The sequence below is a fragment of the Cryptomeria japonica genome, chromosome 7, assembly GCF_030272615.1.
Source record: "Cryptomeria japonica chromosome 7, Sugi_1.0, whole genome shotgun sequence".
NCBI lineage: Eukaryota > Viridiplantae > Streptophyta > Pinopsida > Cupressales > Cupressaceae > Cryptomeria > Cryptomeria japonica.
Window position 1 is genome coordinate 43569162 of NC_081411.1, and position 22742 is coordinate 43591903.

Genomic DNA, 22742 nt, shown 5'->3' on the forward strand with positions numbered 1-22742 from the left:
GAAGGAACTTGGAAATTCTTTTCCTTCTACCATCGAGACTGCCATCCGCTCTGCTAAGGTACACATAGCTATCTTTTCCAAAAGATATGCAGAGTCACCTTGGTGCCTGGCTGAGCTAGTTCTCATGTTAAACAGCCAGGCCAAAATTATTCCTGTGTTTTACGAAGTGAAGCCTAGTGACCTCCGCCACATTGAAAACGGAGCATACGCTGATGCATTCAAGAAATATGAGGAAAAGGGCAGGTACCTGGACAAGCATAACCAGTGGAAAGAAGCTCTTTAGTCACTTTCATTAATAGCTGGGGAAGAATTTGACAGGTAACATTTCTGTGTTTTGGTAGTTGTAATTCGTATAAGTATATTGTTCCTTCAAATGAGGTTAACTATTTTCTTATGTAATTTTTCTTTCGTTTTTTAAAGATTCAGTGACTGTAAAAACATAATAGTAGCAGTGCAAGAAGAGGTAAAAAGGAAAACATGTTTACATGTTGCTGAATATCCAGTGGGGCTTAACAACCTTGTGGAAGATTTTGAAAGGCGTTGCCTTGATGAACTTGTACAAGATTTTGAAAACCAGTGCAGACTGCAGACTGTGAAGAATAAGGTTGTGGTAGTTGGCATTTTTGGAATGGGTGGGTCGGGCAAGACAACTCTTGCAAAAGAATTGTTTAACCGAAAGATGTCTAATTATTCTAGAGCAAGTTTTCTGTTTGATGTGCGAGAAGCATATGCGAGAAGCAACTTACCTTCTTTGCAACTTAAGCTTCTCAAAGATCTCTTTGACACACACCATCTCAATTTTACAAGTACAGAGGAAGGAACAAGCTATCTTAAAGATAATCTACAAAGGAGCCCTGGGCATTTAAGCTTCCTAATTGTTGTAGACGATATCGATCATGTCCAGCAGTTAAACGCTCTACTGGTAAGGGATATCTTAAAAAAATCTAGCATAAAGAAAGCTCTGGTAATTGTGACAACCCGGGACGTTGGGGTGCTTCTTGCCGCAGGGATAACTGCTGGTTATAATTTAAAAGGAATGGATAAAAACCACGGGAGGAAACTCTTCTGTTGGCATGCCTTTGGCCAATCCCATCCATGTACTGGGTACGAATCACTGGTTAATGAATTCGTAGACGTGTGTGGAGGGTTACCTCTGTCTCTCCAGGTTCTCGGCCGGCATGTTCATGGTAGAGCTCACAGTTATTGGAGGTCAAAATTGATTAAAGCTAGAATGATGCTGCCTCGAGATGTAAAGCAAAGATTGAAAATAAGCTTTGAGGCATTGGATGATGAACAAAAACAGGTTTTCATGGATATTGCCTGTTTTTTTGTGGGCATATCAAAGGGTACGGCCGAAAGAGTATGGGAGGCATCAGGATGGAATGCTCAACATGCACTGGAGACAGTCAAAGATAAATGCCTTGTGGAAGAAATCAACGAGATTCGGGGAGATGTAATTTTATTGAGAATGCATGACCACCTGAGGGACTTGGGAAGAGAAATGGCACTTGAGCTCAGCCCTCCCCAACGCCTGTGGCGTCCTCAAGATCTGAAATCTTCGGTATGTCTGTTATCCTCTCAAATTTCATCGTAATACTGTAATATTACAAATCTTAACTTGTGACTAGCTATATTAATGGAAAATTGAGATTCTTCTTTGTCTGCAGGCTTTAATGGGTTTAAAAAATGTCCTCACCAAAACCAATATGAGGTGTTTCCACTCCATTTTTGACAATTCCATTGGTTCTCAAGTTATATTCTTTTTAGGCCAATCAGATAATTGTGTTGAGACGTCAGCTTCCTTGCTATGGCTCAAGCTCGAGGGCAATTCCACGGAACAATCAAGTATTCCTTCATGAATTCCTCTTCAAAATCTGCATCATCTAGAAATCCATTCTGGACAGCTCAAAACGTTGTGGGAGAATAACATAGAGGTATTTTGATATTCTATGTTCAAAATTAAATTCCCTTAAAACTGTATTGTGGAATTTCTTATGTTATGGTTGCCTGATCTGAACTATTTTTTTTAAATCATTGAAGTCTTTACACAAATTTTATCTTGAATTTCAGGCACCTTCCCGCTTGAAAGAGCTGCTGATTTATGAAAACTCTTTGAAAGAGTTTCCAGATTTATCAGGAATTTCAGATAGTTTAGAAAATGGATTTTTTGAAAGCCTTGAAAAGCTTGGGATTAGCGGTGAATATTTAATGTCCAAGATATTAATTAGTGGAATTCACTATCCCAGCCTTGACTCGATCACACTTGAATACATGGGAAATCTTATGGAAGTGAATTTAAGAAGTGTAAATAGCTTAAAGTCACTTACTATTCTATATTGTAATAAACTCACAAGATTGATAGGAACATCTCATCTTACAAATCTTGTCGTATTAAGGATTACTCAATGTCCAGACCTTGAGGAGCTAAGGCTTGCTCATCCGAGCTGTCTTGAAAGGATCAAAATCGGGTACTGTAGAAAGTTGAAAAGTGTGCTGGGAATATCTTATCTTCTGAAGCTTGTAGAACTGGATATTTATTATTGTGAGAAGCTAGAGTTCGATCACTTGAGTCTCTCTGGTATGAAATGTCTCGAGAGGATGACATTTGATAAATATGTAAAGGTGAAATATATTGAATTAGATAGCTGTCAAAATTTCAAAACAATACAGTTTGGTTATGAAGAGCTTGTTGAATTAAGCATTCAGGGCTGTCCGGAGCTTGAGCTTGAGCCAGTTTTCAGAGGTCCAAGTTGCCTGGAAAAGATTATAATTGATGGATGCAGAGAGTTCAAATATCTTCAATTGGATGCTTGTCAAAATTTGAAAACAATACAATTTGGCTGTGAAGAACTTGTAGAATTAAACATTCGGGGCTGTCCGGAGCTTGAAGAATTGACAGTTTTTAGAGGCCCGAATTGTCTGGAGAGAATTATGATTGATGGATGTGGAAAGCTCAAATTTCTTCAAGTGGATTGTGATCAAATTTCAAAAAGTGTGTTAGGAATATCTAATCTTGCAAAGCTTGTAGAATTGGAAATCTGTGGTTGTGGGAAGCATGAGTTTGATCACTTGTGTCTCAGTGGGTCTGAAGTGTCTCGAGAAGATTAAATTTGATAGACTTGTCAAGTTGAAATATTTTGAAGTGGATGATTGTCAAATTTTGAAAACAATACAGTTTGGCTGTGAAGAGCTGGTAGAATTTAGCATTCGAGGCTGTCCGGAGCTTGAAGAATTGCCAGTTTTTAGAGGCCCATGTTTATTGGAGAGGATTATAATTGATGGATGTGAAAAGCTGAAATGTCTTCAAGTGGATGATTGTCAAAATTTGAAAACAATACAGTTTGGCTGTGAAGAGCTTCTACAATTTAACATTCGAGGCTGTCCGCAGCTCAAAGAATTGCCAGTTTTTAGGGGCCCGAGTTTCATGGAGAGGATTATAATTGATACATGTGAAAATCTGAAATGTCTTCAAGTGGATGATTGTCAAAATTTGAAAACATTACAGTTTGGCTGTGAAGAACTTGTAGCATTAAGCATTCAGGGCTGTCCGGAGCTTGAAGAATTGCCAGTTTTTAGAGGGCCGAGTTTCTTGGAGAGGATTATAATTGATGGATGTAAAAAGCTAAAATATCTTAAAGTGGATGATTGTCGAAATTTGAAAACAATACAGTTTGGCTGTGAGGAGCTTGTAGCATTAAGCATTCAGGGCTGTCCGGAGCTTGAAGAGTTGCTCATTTTTAGAGTGCCAAGTTGCTTAGAGAGGATTATAATCGATGGATGTGAAAAGCTCAAATGTCTTCAAGTGGATGGTTTTCAGATTTTGAAAAGTGTGTGCAGAATGTGTAAGCTTGTAGAATTGGAAATTTGTAGTTGTGGGAAGCAAGAGTTTGATCGCTTGTGTCTCCGTGGTCTGAAGTGTCTTGAGAGGATTAAATTTGATACACATGTTAAGGTGAAATATTTTGAATTCGATGATTGTCAAAATTTGAAAACAGTGCAGTTTGGTTGCGAAGAGCTTGTAGAATTAAACATTCGGGGCTGTCCGATGCTAGAGGAGTTGCCAGATTTTAGAGGCCCAGGTTGCCTGGAAAGGATTGTAATTGATGGATGTGGAAAGCTGAAACGTCTTCAAGTGGATGGTTATCAAAATTTGAAAAGTGTGTCAGGTAACTTTGGGCTTAGACAGTTGAGTATTATTGATTGTCCTGAGCTTGAGGAGGTGCCACCTCTTGACAGACTGAACTGTTTGAAGAGCATTATAATTCACAACTGTGAGAAGCTGCAGAACATATCATGTGTCAAAGAATGGCATGTATCAAATTATATTAGTTTCTGTTATTGCAGCAATGCACTAATACGGAGTTGCATTCGTAAGTTGAAGGTAATTATTTCAATGCTCCTTTTTATCAGGGAATTGTAAATATCAATTTGAAGTGCGTTTTTTAAATTATTGGTCATCAGCTTTGATTTTTTGGTCTGTTCTTACAAGATAATCTATACTTACGTAAGTAAAGTGATTTGTAATTGAAAAGAAATTACTGTGGATGAACTGAGAGTATTTTGTCTTTTATTACAGAATGTGCAGTCATATCGTCCTACTGTTTTGATTGGAAGGGCAGTGGATGGAGCAGAGTCAACTTTAAAACAGTTCTCGTTTTCTGAAATTGAAGCCTATGCACTAACTAGTGTCGACAGGCCAAAATTGCGTGCATTCATTGTATGCTTTGTGATAAAGGTCGATGGCTCTTCTCTGGTAGGGGATATAAATAAATTTCTCACCAGTATTTTTCAGGTGCGTCAAGGAGAATGGATAATTACAATGGTAGGTAATGACTATTTTCATAATGTCTATCAGCAAATTGAAAATGATTTTAGGAATTATGGAATATTGAAGGGGGTTTTTCATTTTTGTGTAAAGTTGGAGGAAGATGAAGAGCTCAAAACTGTGCATATCTTACGTAAAATTGTTGATAAGATATATCATTCATAAGTGGAATCGTCTTTGTATTCACTTCCAGTGAGAATTGTCCATAGAGGTTCAAAATTTCTATTAATTTTTTTCTTATGGAACTGTCTACATGCACTCCTCTCAAATGTTCTTCAAACTGTGTGGAATGAATAAATCGTGAATTTAGTTCTTTTTGGTGAATGCGAGTGGTTTGGTTTGTGGGGATTCATTTATTAAAAAGAGAATGAATGTTATTTATTTATTATTGTTAGTTTTATAAAATTAAAATCTATATTGAATTTTATTTTTTATATTTAATGATAAAAATATTTATTTTGTGGTAATTTATATAGTTTTATTTTGTATTTCACAATTCTAACAATATTTCAATTATTTAGAATTTTTTGACATCTTAATTATTTATTCATTTTTTAATTAGTGATCATATTAATTGTGCAATGGACACATTGATAGGTATATACATTGACCATATCATATAAATAAATATCAAAATTGAACAAAATACATATTTCATTAAAATTTCATAATATAAAGCAACCTATAAAGTGTAGCTAGGAAACACTTGAAACCCGTAGGTGTTTAAAATTTCTAGTAGTAAAAGGTTTTGATTGTGTTTAGATGATCTTCCCCCTCTTCCTAAGGGATATTTGCAAATTATATTGGATGTGGGAATATAATTGATAATTGAAAGGTACAAAGATGTGTAGAGCTATGAAGTCTATCTTAGTCTCAACTTCATGTTGTTTGTAAATCCAAATTACTTTTCAAGTTCGATTAAGTCCTTGTTTTCTTGCAAGATTTAAAAATATAATAATATTTGTGTGATTGGTGGACTTAAAAGAGTCACTTAATCATACATTGCTCATTTTGTCACATTTGAGGAATTCAAAGTTTTAGGCCTAAGGATCCCTTTCAAAACTAAGATTGTAAGTGTCATATTAATAAAAAGGGGTTATTGCTCCCACTGCTAGAAACATCACCGAAAATATAGGGGCTATTAAGGACTTGATAAAAAAAAATCCATTCAAATCAAATGATTATTACAAGTTATTTTGTACCGCAAAGAAAAACATTATTTATTTCAATATAGATATATCAAACAATAAATTTAGTAAACAAAAGGTTTGATAATTTTTATTCTTTGGTGAATGTGAGTGGTTTTGTTTGAAATGAGTTCTAAGAGAATAATTGTTATCTATTTATTATTTTTAATTTCTATAAAATTATTATTTATCATTTTTAGAAATGAATTTTATTTTTCATATTTAGTGAAAAAAGATTATCTATTTTGTGGTTATGCATATAGTTCTATTTTGAAGTTTGCATGCTTATCAACTTTTAACTAACTCTTAAGTTTGTATTTATTTTTAAGTCTTAACGAGCATTCACACTTATTGTGCAATGAACATGCCAATAGATAACCATAATAAGAACATTAAATAAATAGATATGAAAATTGAACAAAACATCAAATTTGTTAAAATTTGATAATAAAAAGTAAGCTATAAATTCTAGTTAGGAAGCACTTGGAGTGTATAATTATTATTTTTTAAAAATAGTAGTAAGGTGTTTTGACTATTTTTAGATGACTCTTTTGTTGCACATATATGTCTTTATTGTCATTGATTTCAAATTTGATTGGTGGTCTAGATGTTCGCTCGAAAGTGATCTGGCTTGTTGGTGGTCCGGGTGATTGGTTTGGAAGTGATCTGATTGGGTGAACATGTAAGAACTTACTAAGATATACAATTGAAGTTGTTATTGACTTCAGAGTTTTGGCTAGTTAATTTTGATGTATAGTTGATATAGATATTATGCATAGATGTATGAATGACTATAGTATTATATACAATATGCTGATAAATATCTATGATGATGAATGAGGCGTTCTGTCTTTTTCCAGAATAAGGAAGGTGTATGTCAGATAAGTGTATGTCAGAATGGCACAGAAGGTTCTATGTTTGGAATGTAGCAAATGACTATAGAGTTGATACATATATGTAATGCACTTACAAGATATTTTTGTCTGTAAATTTTAATCACTATCAATTTATGCAAAGGATCAATTTGAGATCAAAAATCATCTAAAAGATGCAAAGGATCAAATTGATAGAGTTTCAAAACTTAGAGCTGGTAGTGAAGTGCTTGATGCAATGCTTAGTTCTCAAAAGTGGAATAAAGACAAGGGTGGAATTGGCCTTCAAAAGGGTTAATGCTCTAAGGCTTCTAGCAAAAGAGACAAAGGAGAGGAAATGGTCAAGGATGAATTGAAGGGCCCTAGTATAGACCAGAATGATTTCAGTCCAATCTAGAATTTGAAGAACTTTAGGAGACCTTCTCCTACCCTATCTAGGTTTTCCTCATCATTTTAATGGTAACTATTTTTCATGCAATAAATTTGAACATAGAGCTAGTAAATACAAAAGTCAGTTCAAAAATTAAACATCGAATGTGTAGACAATTAAAATTAGTTAAATTAATATTTAATTGATTTTATCCCTCTATCATATAATTAATTTATAAATTGATTATATAAATCCCCATTCTTCTAAAATCAATTCAATTCCCAATCTTAGCCAATAACTTCAATATTCTTCTCTAATCATAATTAGTTAATTAATCCCAATTAATTAACTAATCCCCTGATTCTTACAAATCACCCCCCTTAATCCCATCATTTGGCCTAATTAATCCTAGTTTAATCATGATTAGCATTTTTCTCCAATTTTGTATTCCTCCACTCATTCTCTCTCCTCGTGTCCCATCCTCCTAACTTGTCCACATGCACTCTAATCATTCATTAGCCCACCTAACCACTCCCCTTAATCATTTATACATCCCTAATCACCTTGATTAGGGATGGACAACTCTTTGCTATAAATGGCTTTCCCATCCCATCCTTTAAACCTTAAATGCCACCAACTTTGGCTCTTCCAAGGATGTCAAATTCTTGCATAACCCCATGCTCCCTCTTCCCAAGGAATTTTAAATTCCTTATCCCCTTATTCCTCCCACACATCCTCTTATTTGGGAATTTTTAATTCTTCTTGTCCCCTCCCAAGGAATTTTAGATTCATTTTCTCTCTTCCCAAGGTACTTGGGGAACTCTTCCGGATGTACTTGAGAAGTGTGGATACAAGAAATGCCTTTATGTAAAATCTCTTGGATCTCCCCAAAACTCTATCAAGTCCTCTCCCACTTTCTTTCAATTCTAGCTCTCCATCTCTTTTCAATCCTGGCCATCCATTTTGGGCCCTCCAATCTATAAATTGGAGTTCCCACTCATCACAAATAATCCACCTTTTTTGTATTCTTACGCTATCCATTTGAGATAAAAAAATCATCTATTTGTTGGCAATTGACACTCAATTTCATTGGTTTCAATATGTTGTCATGGATGGCAACATGGTATCTTGTTCTGACTTCATATTTTGGTTCAGTTGTGTACCGACAGGCACTTCACAAACACGTCACTAGCACCGGCACTGGCGGGATGGAAGGATTTCTTTGGTTACTGGCAATGTAGGCCGACATGGTTTAGAATCAGGTTATTGGTATTGGAGGCCGACATCTTTTGGATTTGGCATCAACAATTTTTTTTGATATTCATGTATTTATGTTATCTAGCCAACATATATATTGATATTGTAATTATCTTTGTAAGCCGATATAAGGCATGATAAATTATATAGGGTATATAGGTCAATTGGATTAGATCATTTTGATATATGTAGATGATGATAAGGATGCGAATATGGATAGATAGCATATGCAAAATATATGAGAGAGATTATGTATGAGAGGAAATTTTTGTAAACGGTTATTCTGGTAAAGGGTTTAGGGTTTCAGACCAGAATAGACACTGCTTAACTGGAACTGTATTTAGGCATAGAAGATGTTATCTTAGTAGTTCATTCATTTCTCTGGATTGTAGTCTGGATTTATATGTAGTCAATGAGGCTCCTTTTGTGATTGAGTAGTGTGCTCTAGGTTGTAAACCTTCTTGCAAGTGCAAGCCCCTATATTTTGTAATATCTCTTCATATGGCCAGTGGATTGCTATTGTGGGTCATAAATCCCACTATGGTTTTTCCCCTTTGAGATTTTCCACGTATAATTCTATGTGTTATGGTATTCATTTATTTGATTGGCTTATTGGTTGCTTTACTTCTTTCAATTCTATATGTACCGGTATACCAGTTGGTTTATGCATGCTTTAATAAGGTTAAAATTGATCATACCGATAGAACGCGGATTCACCCCCACCTCTCAGTGTTCTTGGATTCCAACAATTGGTATCAGAGCATTGTGCCTCGGAGGAAGTTTAACAGCTTGAGGAAGATCCCGAATCAGGAATCCATGGATATGGGTTTGAAAAAGAAACTTGAGATGACACTTGAAGATTATGATGTTGAAAGGATGAAGAACTTAAAATTACAAAATAAATTGACTAGTGTCAGAAGCTGAGTCAGGAGAACATGGTCATGAGAAATGAAATGCAAGCTATAACTATGAGAATGTCTAAAGAGATTAAAGACCAGAAGAAAAAGGAATAAAATCTTGTTGTATCTTTGAAAAAAAAATTGAAGAATGTGGTAGGTTGGTTCATGAGAATGATATGTTGAGAACTGATTAGTACAATCTCAGAGTAATGAACAAGAGCTTGAGAGACAAATGATAATTCTGAGAGATGATCTAACTATTGCAAGTGAGTATAGAGAAAAATTCAAGATTAGTTCAACACAACTAGATGATTTATTAAAGAGACAAAGGCAGAATGGAGATTCCAGTGGACTTGGATTTGAAGAAGGACATAGTTCTGGTACTACTAATGAAGACCAAAACCATAAGGCACCGGTAAGGCAGTTCAATGCTTATGAATTTAATGGTAGATGTTTTGTTTGGAATAAATTTGGTCACATGGCTAGGCAATGTAGAAACAGAGCAAATTAGAACAATAATTCTGCTCTCGATTAATGTTCTAAATGCAATAAGAATGGTCATAAATCAAAAGATTGTAGAATGAATGTAAAATGTTATCCATGTGGAAAATTTGGACATATGGCTAATCAGTGCAGGTCAAGAAATTATACCAGTTTTAGCAAAGCAATTCAAAAGAACAATGTTACATGTTATGCATGTAATGAGGTTGGACATATTGCTAAATTTTGTAGAAGCAAAAATCTACCGATTGGTAATGGAGGATCAAATGAGAAAGGGAAAGAAAAGGTTAATGAAATTCGACAAGATCATACCCAGAAATGGGTCAAGAAGTTAGAAGAACAATGTGTAGATGGGAATGCACCGGTTACTTATCCAGCTGAGGAAGTTGCTACTGCGCCAACAGGAAGCTCATCCGGTAACTAAGGCAGATACCTTAGGGGTAGGCAAAAATTTATGAAGATGTTGCATATGTCCCAGGAAGAGGTAATGGAAAATGTTCCAGACATTGGAGATGTTTGATCGGGATCTAGTATCTTCCACTAGAAGTCATTGATGGATAAAAGGTTGAATCTACTTCATTTTTTATCACCTTGCATTCAAAGTGATTAAGAGCGATCAGAGCGATTAAGGGCAATTCAGTGCGATCAGATATCTTCTTGAGCGATTTCACCAGCGATTGGAAGAAGTCTTTAGGGTTTTTCACTGGCAGTGATTCATATGTGTTTATCTTCAATCATGGAAGTGGGATCATCATTTGTACCTATCTTTATTGCAAATCTGACTATTGTTGAGGTTAAAGACCATCCCAGACCAAATTTCAAGCAACATCTGCATGTGGCTACCCTGGATGATTTGGTTGGCACTTTTTCTCATGTCTCAGAAGGAGTTGTATATGTCAAATATGTAAGAGCTTACATTCACTATCACATTGAGGATTTGGGAGTGACTAATATCAAGAGCATGTACATGAATGAGCTAATGGGAGATTATGGAAATATTAAGCCCTCGAGTACAAGCACATTGAGGATTTAGGGTTTACCGACATTCTGGACTTTCTAGAATTCAAAGATGAAATCGTTAGGTATGTTTTGAGTAGAGTGCATGGAGATTTTATTTGGTTAGATAGACCATATAAGATTACAAAGGAGGATATCAAGGCAATCACCGGTTTACCATAGGTTGGGCAACATCCGGATAAGAAGGTTTCTAATGATCATGTCAACAAGATTACCGGTGCAACTTCAAACATGTGATCTATCAGAATCAGTACTATCACCGACACAGACATCAGATTTGGTAGCATGGTCATCAGTTACAAGGTAACTCAATCAAATCAACTAAATTCTATTTCTAGCTCCTACATTTTCACAACTTATAAGATGATGAGAGAAAATGAGAAATTGGATCTATGTGGTTGGATGTTAGATGAACTATTGATAAACCTAGAAAAGATTAAAGGAGAAAAGAAAGGGACTTTCTAGTATGATAACCTAATTGTATGTTGAATTCTATTTTTTATCAATGAGACTCTTGATTTTAGGAAGAGACAATGGGCATTTGATATCCCAGTAGGGAGGCAACTAAAACAGTCAATTGCTAAATTAGGTAGTCAAAGAGATGACAAATTATGGAGTTATTTTAAGGAATTCCAGAAGGATGTGAAATCTAGAGAAAGGATTCCTAAGAACATTGTTGAGAAATACTCAACTAACATATGCTTCATGGTAAAGAAAGATGAAACACTCATGGAAGCGATCAAACCCTAGAAGATCTGGATTGAGGAGATGGGTTATGAAGTTGATACATAGATTTTAGATGCTTATGCAAAGATGTTGATTGATGCACCTATTGATGAAGTTGAGAAACCCTATGGTACTGCTAAGTAGAAGACACAAGAGGTTGAAACTAAGTTCAATTGGAAGAAGAGAGAGAAGAAAGAAGGAAAGGCAAGTAAATTGGTTGAAAAGGTTTCATAGGACATCAAAGCATTGATTGATGTTGTCCCAGAGAAAGCCAGGAAGAGAAAAGAACCAGAAGTATTCATTGAGCCCATTGCAGCAGAATCTGCATCTGAATATGACACACCCCTGGCATTCAAAAGGGTAATAAGGAAGAAAACAGAATAAACCAAGGTAGAGGCTAAAAATAAACTGGTAAGGAAAGTTACATTCAAGTAACTGGTACATCTAAATGAGCTCCAAAAGAAACACTTTCAGCTCCATCCGGTACTGGAAGAAGGAAGAAGAAGGGTGACATTGATCTGGCAATTGAATCTAGTAATGTAACTATCATTCCACCAAAGACTTGTGCAGAGTTAGTTGATATGATTACTAAAGATGGTATGTTAAAGAATGTACAATTTTATTATGAACATTTAGAAGATGATGAACAAAGAGAGGTAGAGGAAGCATTATTGTTATATTTGGATATTATAAGAAAGCCTTGATAGAAATTGAAAACCAAATACTGACAGAATTGTATGACATGTTAGATGCTAGGAGACTATCAGTAATGCAAGAAGACAAGCATATAAAGATTCAAGAGTTGTTATTTGTTTGGGTTTCTATTGCTCCAAAGGAGATGGATAAGACACTTGAGGTGGTAGATAGGAAAATCTTTAACAATGAACATAGAATAATCAGTCTTATATTAGGTAGAGTAAATAAGATAGTCAAGGAGACCCACAAGGCATGGGTTAAGTTCTTTGAAGAGAACCGTGGCTTTTATACTTCACCATAATCAAAAACAAATATTGCAGATGTCCCAGTTGAAGGAAAAGGAAAGGGTACTATGGGTAATTCATCCTCAATTTTGAAAAACATTAAGATAGTGGAAATTAAGCCCCCGGTAGATACAAATGTATAGGCAAATACAAAGAGTGTAAAGGTTGATAGTGTATAGGATACTAATGTTGAGGACAACAGTCCTCCAAATACAAATGTACAGGATGAGGTTATAGTTCCTACGGAGGAATCGACAGTTACTGAGACTGTACCAAGTGGCGAAGCCACCAGTGCAAGTGAGGAAACTATAAAGGTTAAATCATTAGAAAAGAAGAAAGGGGAATCTGTCAGGGAACCGGTAGTGAGTCCATCATTGTTGTCAATTGACACCTCACAGGTTGAAAATAAAAGCATAACCGAGATGAGTTCTACTAAACTCATGATGATGGTTGCATAGAAAATGATGGAGGGATCTATGGGTAAAGGGATTATTGATTAGTCTATCACAGTTTTGCATAGACTAGTCCCGGAGTGCAAGTTTGATAGAGAAGCGAGCCCATCCGGCAAGCTCAAGACAATCACTGAGCACATTTCAAAGGATTTTCAATCCTTGCAGTAGATATTAAACCGACAAGCACTGGAGAGGTTCACACTAGCAAAGAGAGCTAGATTTGATCAAATGATTGAGTCTAAAAGGAAGGAAATAAATGATAAGTTGAAACTGATAGATAATTCTTTAAAGCAGTGTACAAATATTTACAGAGTATGTTGTAACACAAATTTTCTTACATTTAGTTTGGATAAGAAGATTAAGGAATCTTAGGAGAAAATTGCAAGTATAGCCAATTCTTTTGATGGATTAACTTCATTGACTACATCCATTGATGGTCAGATTTTGGTTTTGGAAGCCCAAGTTTCTACTCTTGAGAAAGAAAAAGACAAAATCATAAGAAGAGCCAAAAGTCTTAGAGGTTTGGTGAGTCCCAAGTTGGATTCACTCAGTGTACATAACAAGGAGTGTATAGATATGGTTTGTAAGCCCACACCGGTAGACTTAAATGAGAAAGAGTCATTCGCCCATATGATAAATAAACTTGTATCTATTTTCAACACTTTTAAATCTGGTTGGGATTCTTATCTTGAGCTATTGGAGAAGGCATATCCGGATATTTTTAAATATATTAAGCTTCGATAAGGTATTTTTGGGATATTCATTCTACAGTCTTTTCATTCTTCATCCCAATTTTGGATTTTTGGTATTCTTTTTGGAATTTATGATGGAATTGATGTCAAAGGGGGAGAGTTATTGATGTGAAAAAGAAAAAAAGGGAATTTTATACATTAGGGGAAGTATATAGATGGAGAACTATGGAAGTGTGGAGTGTTTTCTATTGATGGATATTCAACTCAAGAGGAGTAGGTTCGAGATGAAATCGGCAAATGAAACCATGATCATTTTTCACATGAGTGTTGCCATCAATGTCAAAGGGGGAGATTGTTGGCAATTGACACTCAATTGGTTGGTTTTACTATGTTTTGATTTATGACAACATGGTATCTTGTTCTAGCTTCATGTTTTGGTTCAATTGTGTACCAGTAAGCACTTCATAGACACTTCACTGGCACTGACACCAACATCGACACCGACACTGGCGGGATGGAAGGATTTATTTGGTTATCAGTAATGTGGGATGACATGGTTTAGAATTAGGTTATCGATATTGGAGGCTAACATCTTTTGGATCTGGCATCGACAATTGTTTTTTATATTCATGTATTTATGTTATCTAGCCGACATATATATTGATATTGTAATTATTATTTTAAGCTGACATAAAGCATGATAAATTGTATAGGGTATATAGGTCAGTTGCATTAGATAATTTTGATATATGTAGATGATGATAAGGATGCAAATATGGATGGATAGAAGATGCAAAATATATGAGAGAGATTATGTATGAGAGGATATTTTTGTAAAGGGTTATTTCGGTCAAGGGTTTAGGGTTTCAAACTGGAACAGACAGAGCTTAATCGGAACTATATTCTGGCATAGAAGATGTTATCTTAGTACTTCATTCATTTATGTGGATTGTAGTTTGGATTTATATATAGTCAGTGAGGCTCCTTTTGTGATTGAGCAGTGTGCTTTAGGCTGTAAGACTTCCTGCAAGTACAAGCCCCTATATTTTGTAATATCTCTTCATATGGTGAGTGGATTGATATTGTGGGTCATAAATCCCACTGTGGTTTTTCCTCTTTGAGGTTTTTCACATATAATTTTGTGTTTTATGGTATTCATTTATTTGATTGGCTTATTGGTTGCTTTACTTCTTTCAATTCTATATGTATCGGTATACCGGTTGGTGTATGCATGCTTTAATAAGGTTAAAATTGATCATACCGGTAGAACACTGATTCACCCCCCCCCCCCCCCCTCTCAGTGTTCTTGGATACCAACACTATCATACCCTCATAATGCCCAAATTTCATCACACTTAATCATCCAACCCAAGTCTGAGTCCAAATCACTTTTATTGAGTACTGGAGAGCAATCCACAAATTGCTCTTCCTAGGAGCAAATCAAGTGGAGCATTGGGCACATGCCACTTCAAGCTCAATCAAAGAAAAAGAGAAAGAAGGTATAAAGGTTATTTTTTAGTTTAAATTATTTTATTTTATTTCATGTTTAGTTTATGCATTTAACCCTTTACCATTTTATACACTTCATTTTGGCATGCCTGGTGGGACCCCAAATCCCTTTAATTTAATATTTTTGCTAGTTTTTGTGAAGGTTTTCACAGGTCATGGATCAACGTCCCTACCTTGATTTGATGTGTGTGCTTGTGCATCAACATTTGCACAATAGAAATGATGTGTCTGCTTGGAACTAACTCTGTTCTTTTGCAAATCCTGAGTTTTAACGTCTTTGTCTATAGATCAACGTTTGTAACATGGTTTCAACATCATTGCCCAGAGAAATCAACATCTCTATTTGACATATTTATGTGCAATATTTCTTATTGAAAACAAAAAAACCATATATTGTTATAAAAACAAAAAAAAAAATATTTCATGTTGTCACTTTTATTTTTGTGAATCAAAACATTTGCCACTTTTTTTTTGAAATAGTACATTTTTTGAATTTTATTACTATTTTTTTTTTGTAGAACATCAATCGATGTTTGTGCAAATGATGAGAGTGCTTATAAATTGACATTTCTACTTTACGAATTTTCAGAATTTTTTCTATTTTTCTTATTTTTGTAAAAATATGGCTTTTTAAATTTGACTTTGTGTAGAGGCTAAATCAACGATTGCACAAAAGTTTCACCATCTACACCTACACTTAAACGTCTCCACCATAAGTATTGTCATTTTCAGATTTTACTAATCCTCTTTGGTTTTGCATCTTTTACACTTGTCAAAGATTAAAAAAAAAACAAAAGAAAAACTACTAATCATTTGTTGTAGGATGTATGTTGAAGAAAGAGTAATTTTTAAAACTAATTTTTTTGTCTCATATTAGATCACATTTTGGATTTGATACTTAAAAAGAATAATTGTTATCCATGTTTGGTGAGCTTACACATCTATAAATTGGACCCACCATTACACCAAGTTTTTGTAGGTGCGACCACCTTTCTCACTTTAATGAGTGTTCTCACATCACCTTCTGAAAGCGATGAAGTCGAAGGTAAACTATCATCTACACATACATCCAATGGCTTGCCCATTTCTACAATTAGTTTATTATATTGTTACAATTATTCTTTAGCTTCTACCTGAGAACCGTTTTCTTTCTCTATTCTGCTCCTTACTGCACTGGTGGCAAATTCCAAAGTATCCAATTCTCCCCACTCGGTCTATTACCCAATCTAACTTGTGAAACCTGGTATTTCGGGGAGGTTTCCCCTTCAACTTGTATAGGAGCTACAATATTGGCAATCACCTCACCATAACTAGTTCTAGACAAATGATGTATGGTCTTCGCCTTCTTTGTTTTCCTTGGCTATTCAGTGATTGCTTGCTACAAAGTGATTTTTGGTGTTACTACTTTCTTCTTCTTCTCAAAGGTGAAGCTTAACCACTGTGGTGTGTCTTCATCCTTATCACCTTCATGTTCTATGATCTCCACAGTCACCTTGTGCACCTATCATAATTGTTCTTCTCCTTCATCTTTCTCTTCCTCTTGACTCTTACCTTTATCCTCTTCTTGCTCGGGAAATTGAACATCTTGGGTTGAAGAACTCTGTTGAGATTGGTTTGTTTGGAGAGCCATATCAAAATTTAATTGTTGTTGTTTATGCAACTCTCCTTACCTCTCACTCACTTCTTATTCAAACCCTTTATCATCTTTATATGTCTCTTTCAATCCTCCTTCAACTGTTATTTCCTTCAACAAATTTTCTTGGTCCTCAGGAGTTAAAACCAATCTTTCATCATGTTCATCATTAGGCTCATCTTGTTCTCTCTCCCCTTCAACCGATTGCTTCTCTGATAGATTTTACTCATCCACATCCATAGGATCCACCTGTTCTTGTTCAAGCACCTGTGAGTGTTTCCCAAGTTGAACAGATTTCTTTCTTTTCTTTTTCTCAACTCTCCTTCATGCCAATTGTATAATAGGTTATTCATCCTCTTGATCAGAATCAGACTCAATATTATGTGTGATGCTCTGCAAAAAAGGATTAGAGAATCTATTTGATGGCAACACACACAAGAGCACAAGAAACAAACGTTAGTGTTAGCAACAAAAGATTATCCTAAACAAGCATATCAAGAGAGATATTAAGCATGAAATAGAAATCATACAAACATAGAATAGATAAACTATACTCCTCCAAATCCTAATCAAGATGCTCATAGTTTCTCCTCCTTTGTTCCTCTCCTCTCCAAGTTCCACATGAGTGTAGCTCTCAGCTTTTAGCACTAGTCATGGATGTCATATGGAGATTCAAGATGGTTGAATATGATAAGCAAAATCTATGCAAGTGTAGATAGTGATGCTATGAAAAATCTCTATGCTAATACCAGTATAACAACAATAATCTAATGCTTCCTTATTTTCTTTAGGAGAGGGGTTCTATTTATAGAAGAAATGGGGAAATGAAGGGTTAAGATTGAGAAATCTTAACAAGGGTTAGGATTGAAAGATATTCAATCCATGTGAGACTTTCAACCCAATCCCATGTTGACAAATATCACCATGAGGAGGTTTGAGAGGAAAGATAAGGAGCATTAAATGCTTGAGGGGACATGATGGTTACCCTAGGGGGTTGGGTTAGGGTTAGGTTAATGGATATTCCTTTTATCCAAGGGATAAATGAATGTGCAAGGGTTAAATGGTTACCTTAGTCAAAGAAATAAATGCTTTGAAGAGACCCATGAGTCAAAAGGATGGTTAAGTTAGAGGAAAGTCTCTAACCATAGGTAAAAGGTGAGTTAACCATAAATGGTAATGTAAGAGTCTTTAATGGTTTGGAAGACTTTAGAGGTTAACCATTTGAAGACATAAATCCTTTAATGGTTATTGAAGACTTTGGACGTTTTTGAGGAGTGACTTCCTTTTATTTAGGAATGTGACAATGATTAGGATAAGATTAGGCTAATTAGAAGGAGTTAGAAGAATCTAGAAGGGATTTAGGCATGCAAGTGGATTTTGTAGGAGAATGCAAGTGGAAGGAATTTTGGGATTTTCAATTAAAATAAAATCATTTATTTCAATTAAATGGTGTAATTTGCATTTTGATAGATATTTAAATAAATATTAATTTATTTAAATGTGAATGTGAATTTTGGATTTTATTTAAATAAATCTTAATTTATTTACATGAGAAAAAGGAAGATAAAGCATTTAAATGCTTGAAGACTTTAAGGGAAACCATTAAAGGCTTAAGAAGACTTTAGAAGGAAGCCATTGAATTTGAAGACTTTAAGGGAAACCATTAAAGGCTTGAGAAGACTCTAGAAGGAAGCCATTAAGTTTGAAGACTTTAAGGGAAGCCAAGAAAGGCCTGAGAAGACTTTAGAAGGAAGCCATTAAGTTTGAAGACTTTAAGGGAAACCATTAAAGGTTTCAAGTGGGTGAGGATAAATAGGATATTAAATAAATAATTTATTTATTTAAAATAGTTGTACAACTTGCATTTGTAGGAAAATACAAGTGGGTGGAGGATAAAGGTGATTTATATAAATGTTAATTTATTTAAATGTGAGAGATGGGATTTTGGGGGATTTAAATAAATATTAATTTATTTAAATGTGAGAGAAGATTTAATTAAACAAATATGATTTATTTATTTAATTAATGGTCTGAATTTGGTTAAGTGAATTAAATCAAATAAATTCAATAATTTATTTAATTAATAAGAGAGGAGGGTTAAGATGAATTAATTAAATATTAATTTAATTAATTATTGATTGATGGTTAAATAATCAAATAAATATTAAATACTACAATGTGTTTATGGTGAAAGTGGATAATGGAAACAATAATATTGAAAGACTAAATAGATTCAACCATAAAACCCTAGCCTAATGACAACAAAGATCCACCATAACACATGAAGATTGCCTAAGACAATGAAAATCAACAAAATCATAAAGATGATACCATCACATGTCCAATAGGGTTTGAATCTCCATTCTTCCTATCTCTATTGATCTTGCTTGATATATTTGCTCTCAGATTTTATGTGTGCACAAGAGCTCAACAAAGAACGGAAATGTGGTTGCAAGTAGGCTTGATTGCATATGAAAGTTTGAATGCTAGAAGTGTTTGGGAGTGCTAGGAGGATTGATAATGAAGGAATCATCCTCTTATATAGAAGACACTATAAGAAATGGAGGGATAAGATTGAGAGGTGTAAAAGATAGATGGTCGGCTAAGATTAAAGGGTAGGTAAAAGAAATAAGAAAATAATAAGAGAGTAGGTAGTGTAGGAATTAAGAGATGAATGACATGTGTCATAGGTAGAAAAGGCTAATGAATTAATTAAATAAATAAATATTCATTTAATTAATAAAATAAATGGGATCAAATAAATAAATAAAATATTTATTTAATTTATGAAAAAGGACTATTTAAATAAATAAAAGTATTTATTTAAATGAGGAAAGGCTTAGAAGGGGATTAATGAATTAATTAAATAAATAAAGATTCATTTAATTAATAGAAGAATTAGGATAAAATAATTAAATAAATAAAATATTTATTTAATTAGACAAGACAATTTTAGGTGTTTACATTTTGCCCCTCTTTGAGACAATGCAGCTTGTCGCGTTGTTTCAAAGAAGATAAGATGAATTGATACAAAGTTGCCCCAAGAAGGGAATGATATGCCCCCTTAAGAGATTGGATAAAAATGTCTGAAAAGATTGCAGACAATCTCTCAATAAGAAAGAAAGGCTCGAAAGGACTGACAAGATAGGATAGAGTGACAAAATCATGAGATAAAGAAGACTGATTCAGGAGACTATGGCTAGGGCAATCTATAAGATATAATACGAGGGAAAAAATCCTCATTGTCATCCACACATCTAAGAGATCAAAGTGTCAAAAGAGCAAAGAGCAGTCAACAACGATGGCATTGGTGCACAGATTCAATCGTGTTCGCTGATATCAAAGACCAATAGATGTAGGAGAGTCGGTGAGTACCACAAAACCTCCTTGTACCTTGTTGCATTAATTGTTGTCATAAATGCATGTTAGGTATGTCAATAAATGCATATTAGGTATGTTGCAAAAAATGTCAAGCAGGTCAAAATATGGGAAGGCATGTTTGGGTAGGATGTAACCGCATATGTGATTGGAAAACCGTCTATATCAGATGCAAGCACGTTTGTGAAGTGCATGCATGTCTATGTAGGGTAGACATGTTTATGCATAACAAAGGCACGTTCGTGTGTTTCAGGTGCATCTGTGAAATGTAGAAACAGAAGCCCTAGGATAGGATAGAGCGAGGCACTTTGTGATGAATAGGGAGTACCATAGAAATTGATAATTTTATGATAGAACATACATTGCCAATTGGATTAGGCTGAAATTGAAAATTATGTGATAGAACATATGTTGGCAATTGGATAAGCTACTCAAAATGATGCACTCAAGTAGGTGCCCTAAAAGATAAGATAAAAGCAACACTTTGTGATGAATAGGGAGTACTACTAGGATAAAGTGTCATATGATAGATAGAAGCACTAGGATTAAAAAGCAACACTTTGTGATGAACAGGGAGTACTACTAGGATAGAGTGCCATATGATAGATATAAGAATTAGGATAAAAGAGCAGCACTTTGTGATGAACAGGGAGTACTACTAGGATTGACACAGTTGATTTGCTTGACTATAGGAGGACCTACCTATGCTAGTGTCATGGGAGAGATTCCCTTCAACACTGGGATTATGAGTAGATATGATATTTGAGGATAGAGCAGCAGTTGAGGCTATGGGCTTGCAATACATTATGTATATGCCTAAGTTTCAGGTGAACATGGGATTGCTGACTACATTAGCTAAGAGATGGCACTCAGAGACATGCACATTTCATTTGTCGATGGGTGAGATGACAGTCACCTTGGAGGATGTATACAGAATACTGTGGATACCGATCATTAGGGAGTTGGTTCCTTATGATCGAGAGGGAGACAGGGATGCACTGAGATGAGTATTCCAAGATCCAGGACTAGAGATGAGGGCAGGACACATGGCTTGGGATACTATGGCAGGTACAAGATTGTCTCTACCGGCGGTACTGGCAGGAGTGATCACTGGGTTCCTTTGTCCAGACAGGGCGACACAAGGGTTGGTTGTGGGATGGGCGATGACTCTTGAGACATTGGTGATTGAGCACACCAGGTTTGCATGGGGTTTATGTCTGTTGGCACACTTGTATTATGAGTTGCATCAGTTTGTATATCACATATCAGCAGGATTGGGATGTAGAGTGACATTACTGCAGGTATGTGCATATGAGCATCTTTCGGTGACATGACCAATACACTTTAGAGGCAGGGGACATGGGCGTAGTTATGTGCATTTGTATGAAATGATTACTTCCTAGCCATAGATTGGGAGGCTAGAGTATTGCCGTTGAGTGATTAATGAGGTAGACAGTGTGATATGGAGGCCTTACTGATATTGCGAGGAGTGGGAGGATGACACAATGGAGCTATCATATGTATTTAGGAGTAGGTATGTAATTGAGAGGACATCGTATATTATTGAGAGATAGTTGATTGACCGAGTATGCAGGCAATTCAAAAGGATACAATGGATGCCATAGGGGTCAGGAATGTATGTATGCACAGTGAGAGATCAGGTACATTTAGGTCTATTACTGTCTTATGATCAAGCAGTGACATAGATGCAGGAGATGGTTCCCATGCCTTGGGATATTTGGGCAGAGGTGGAAGATGCAGGGATGGATGTGGAGTACAGTGCATATTGGGCAGAACATCTATTTCCATGGCTGGTGGATCAAGGGGAGTCGATAGAGGGGGATGGTGGAGATGATAGAGATGATAGTGGAGATGGTGGAGGCAAAGGACTACAACAAAGGTGGGGCATAGTGGCAGAGAGGAGAGCGGCTCATAGGAGAGATGAAGGAGAGAAGAGGTAGGCTCATGTAGTCAAGGGTAGAGGTGGATTGCCTTTTCAGGTGCCAGCAGCACAGGTTCCCAGACAAGTATGGGGACAGGGACAGGGATAGGGATAGAAGTAGGGGCAGGAGGAGGAGGAGGGAGGAGAGGAGGAGGATATGCTACTATCCTTGAGAGAGATCTATTAGGGACAGGTAGATGAGATCCAAGATCTAGAGAGGGATGCAGCTAGGCTCAAGAGAGAGCTGAGGGATACTAAGCTGGAGAGAGATTAGGTTATTCAGCGCTACATGGAGGCTGAGATAGCACTAAGGAAAGGGTGAGATGATAGACACCTTGGAGGATGTATACAGGATACTACGGATACCGATCATTAGGGAGTTGGTTCCTTACGATCGAGAGGGAGACAGGGATGCACTGAGATGAGTATTCCAAGATCCAGGACTAGAGATGAGCGTAGGACACATGGCTTGGGATACTATGGTAGGTTCAAAATTTTCTCT

The 22742-nt window shown here is 35.6% G+C and overlaps 1 protein-coding gene across 1 annotated transcript; it reads left to right on the forward strand.

Annotated features, from left to right (window-relative positions):
• The first annotated feature begins 1036 nt into the window (after window positions 1-1036).
• On the forward strand, window positions 1037-22259 carry LOC131056209 (disease resistance protein Roq1). Its single transcript, XM_059208161.1, has 7 exons — window positions 1037-1561; window positions 1768-1845; window positions 2071-3090; window positions 3176-4381; window positions 4577-4792; window positions 21549-21599; window positions 22011-22259. The coding sequence occupies exons 1-7, from the start codon at window positions 1037-1039 to the stop codon at window positions 22257-22259; spliced, it is 3345 nt and encodes a 1114-aa protein (XP_059064144.1).
• Window positions 22260-22742: the final 483 nt, after the last annotated feature.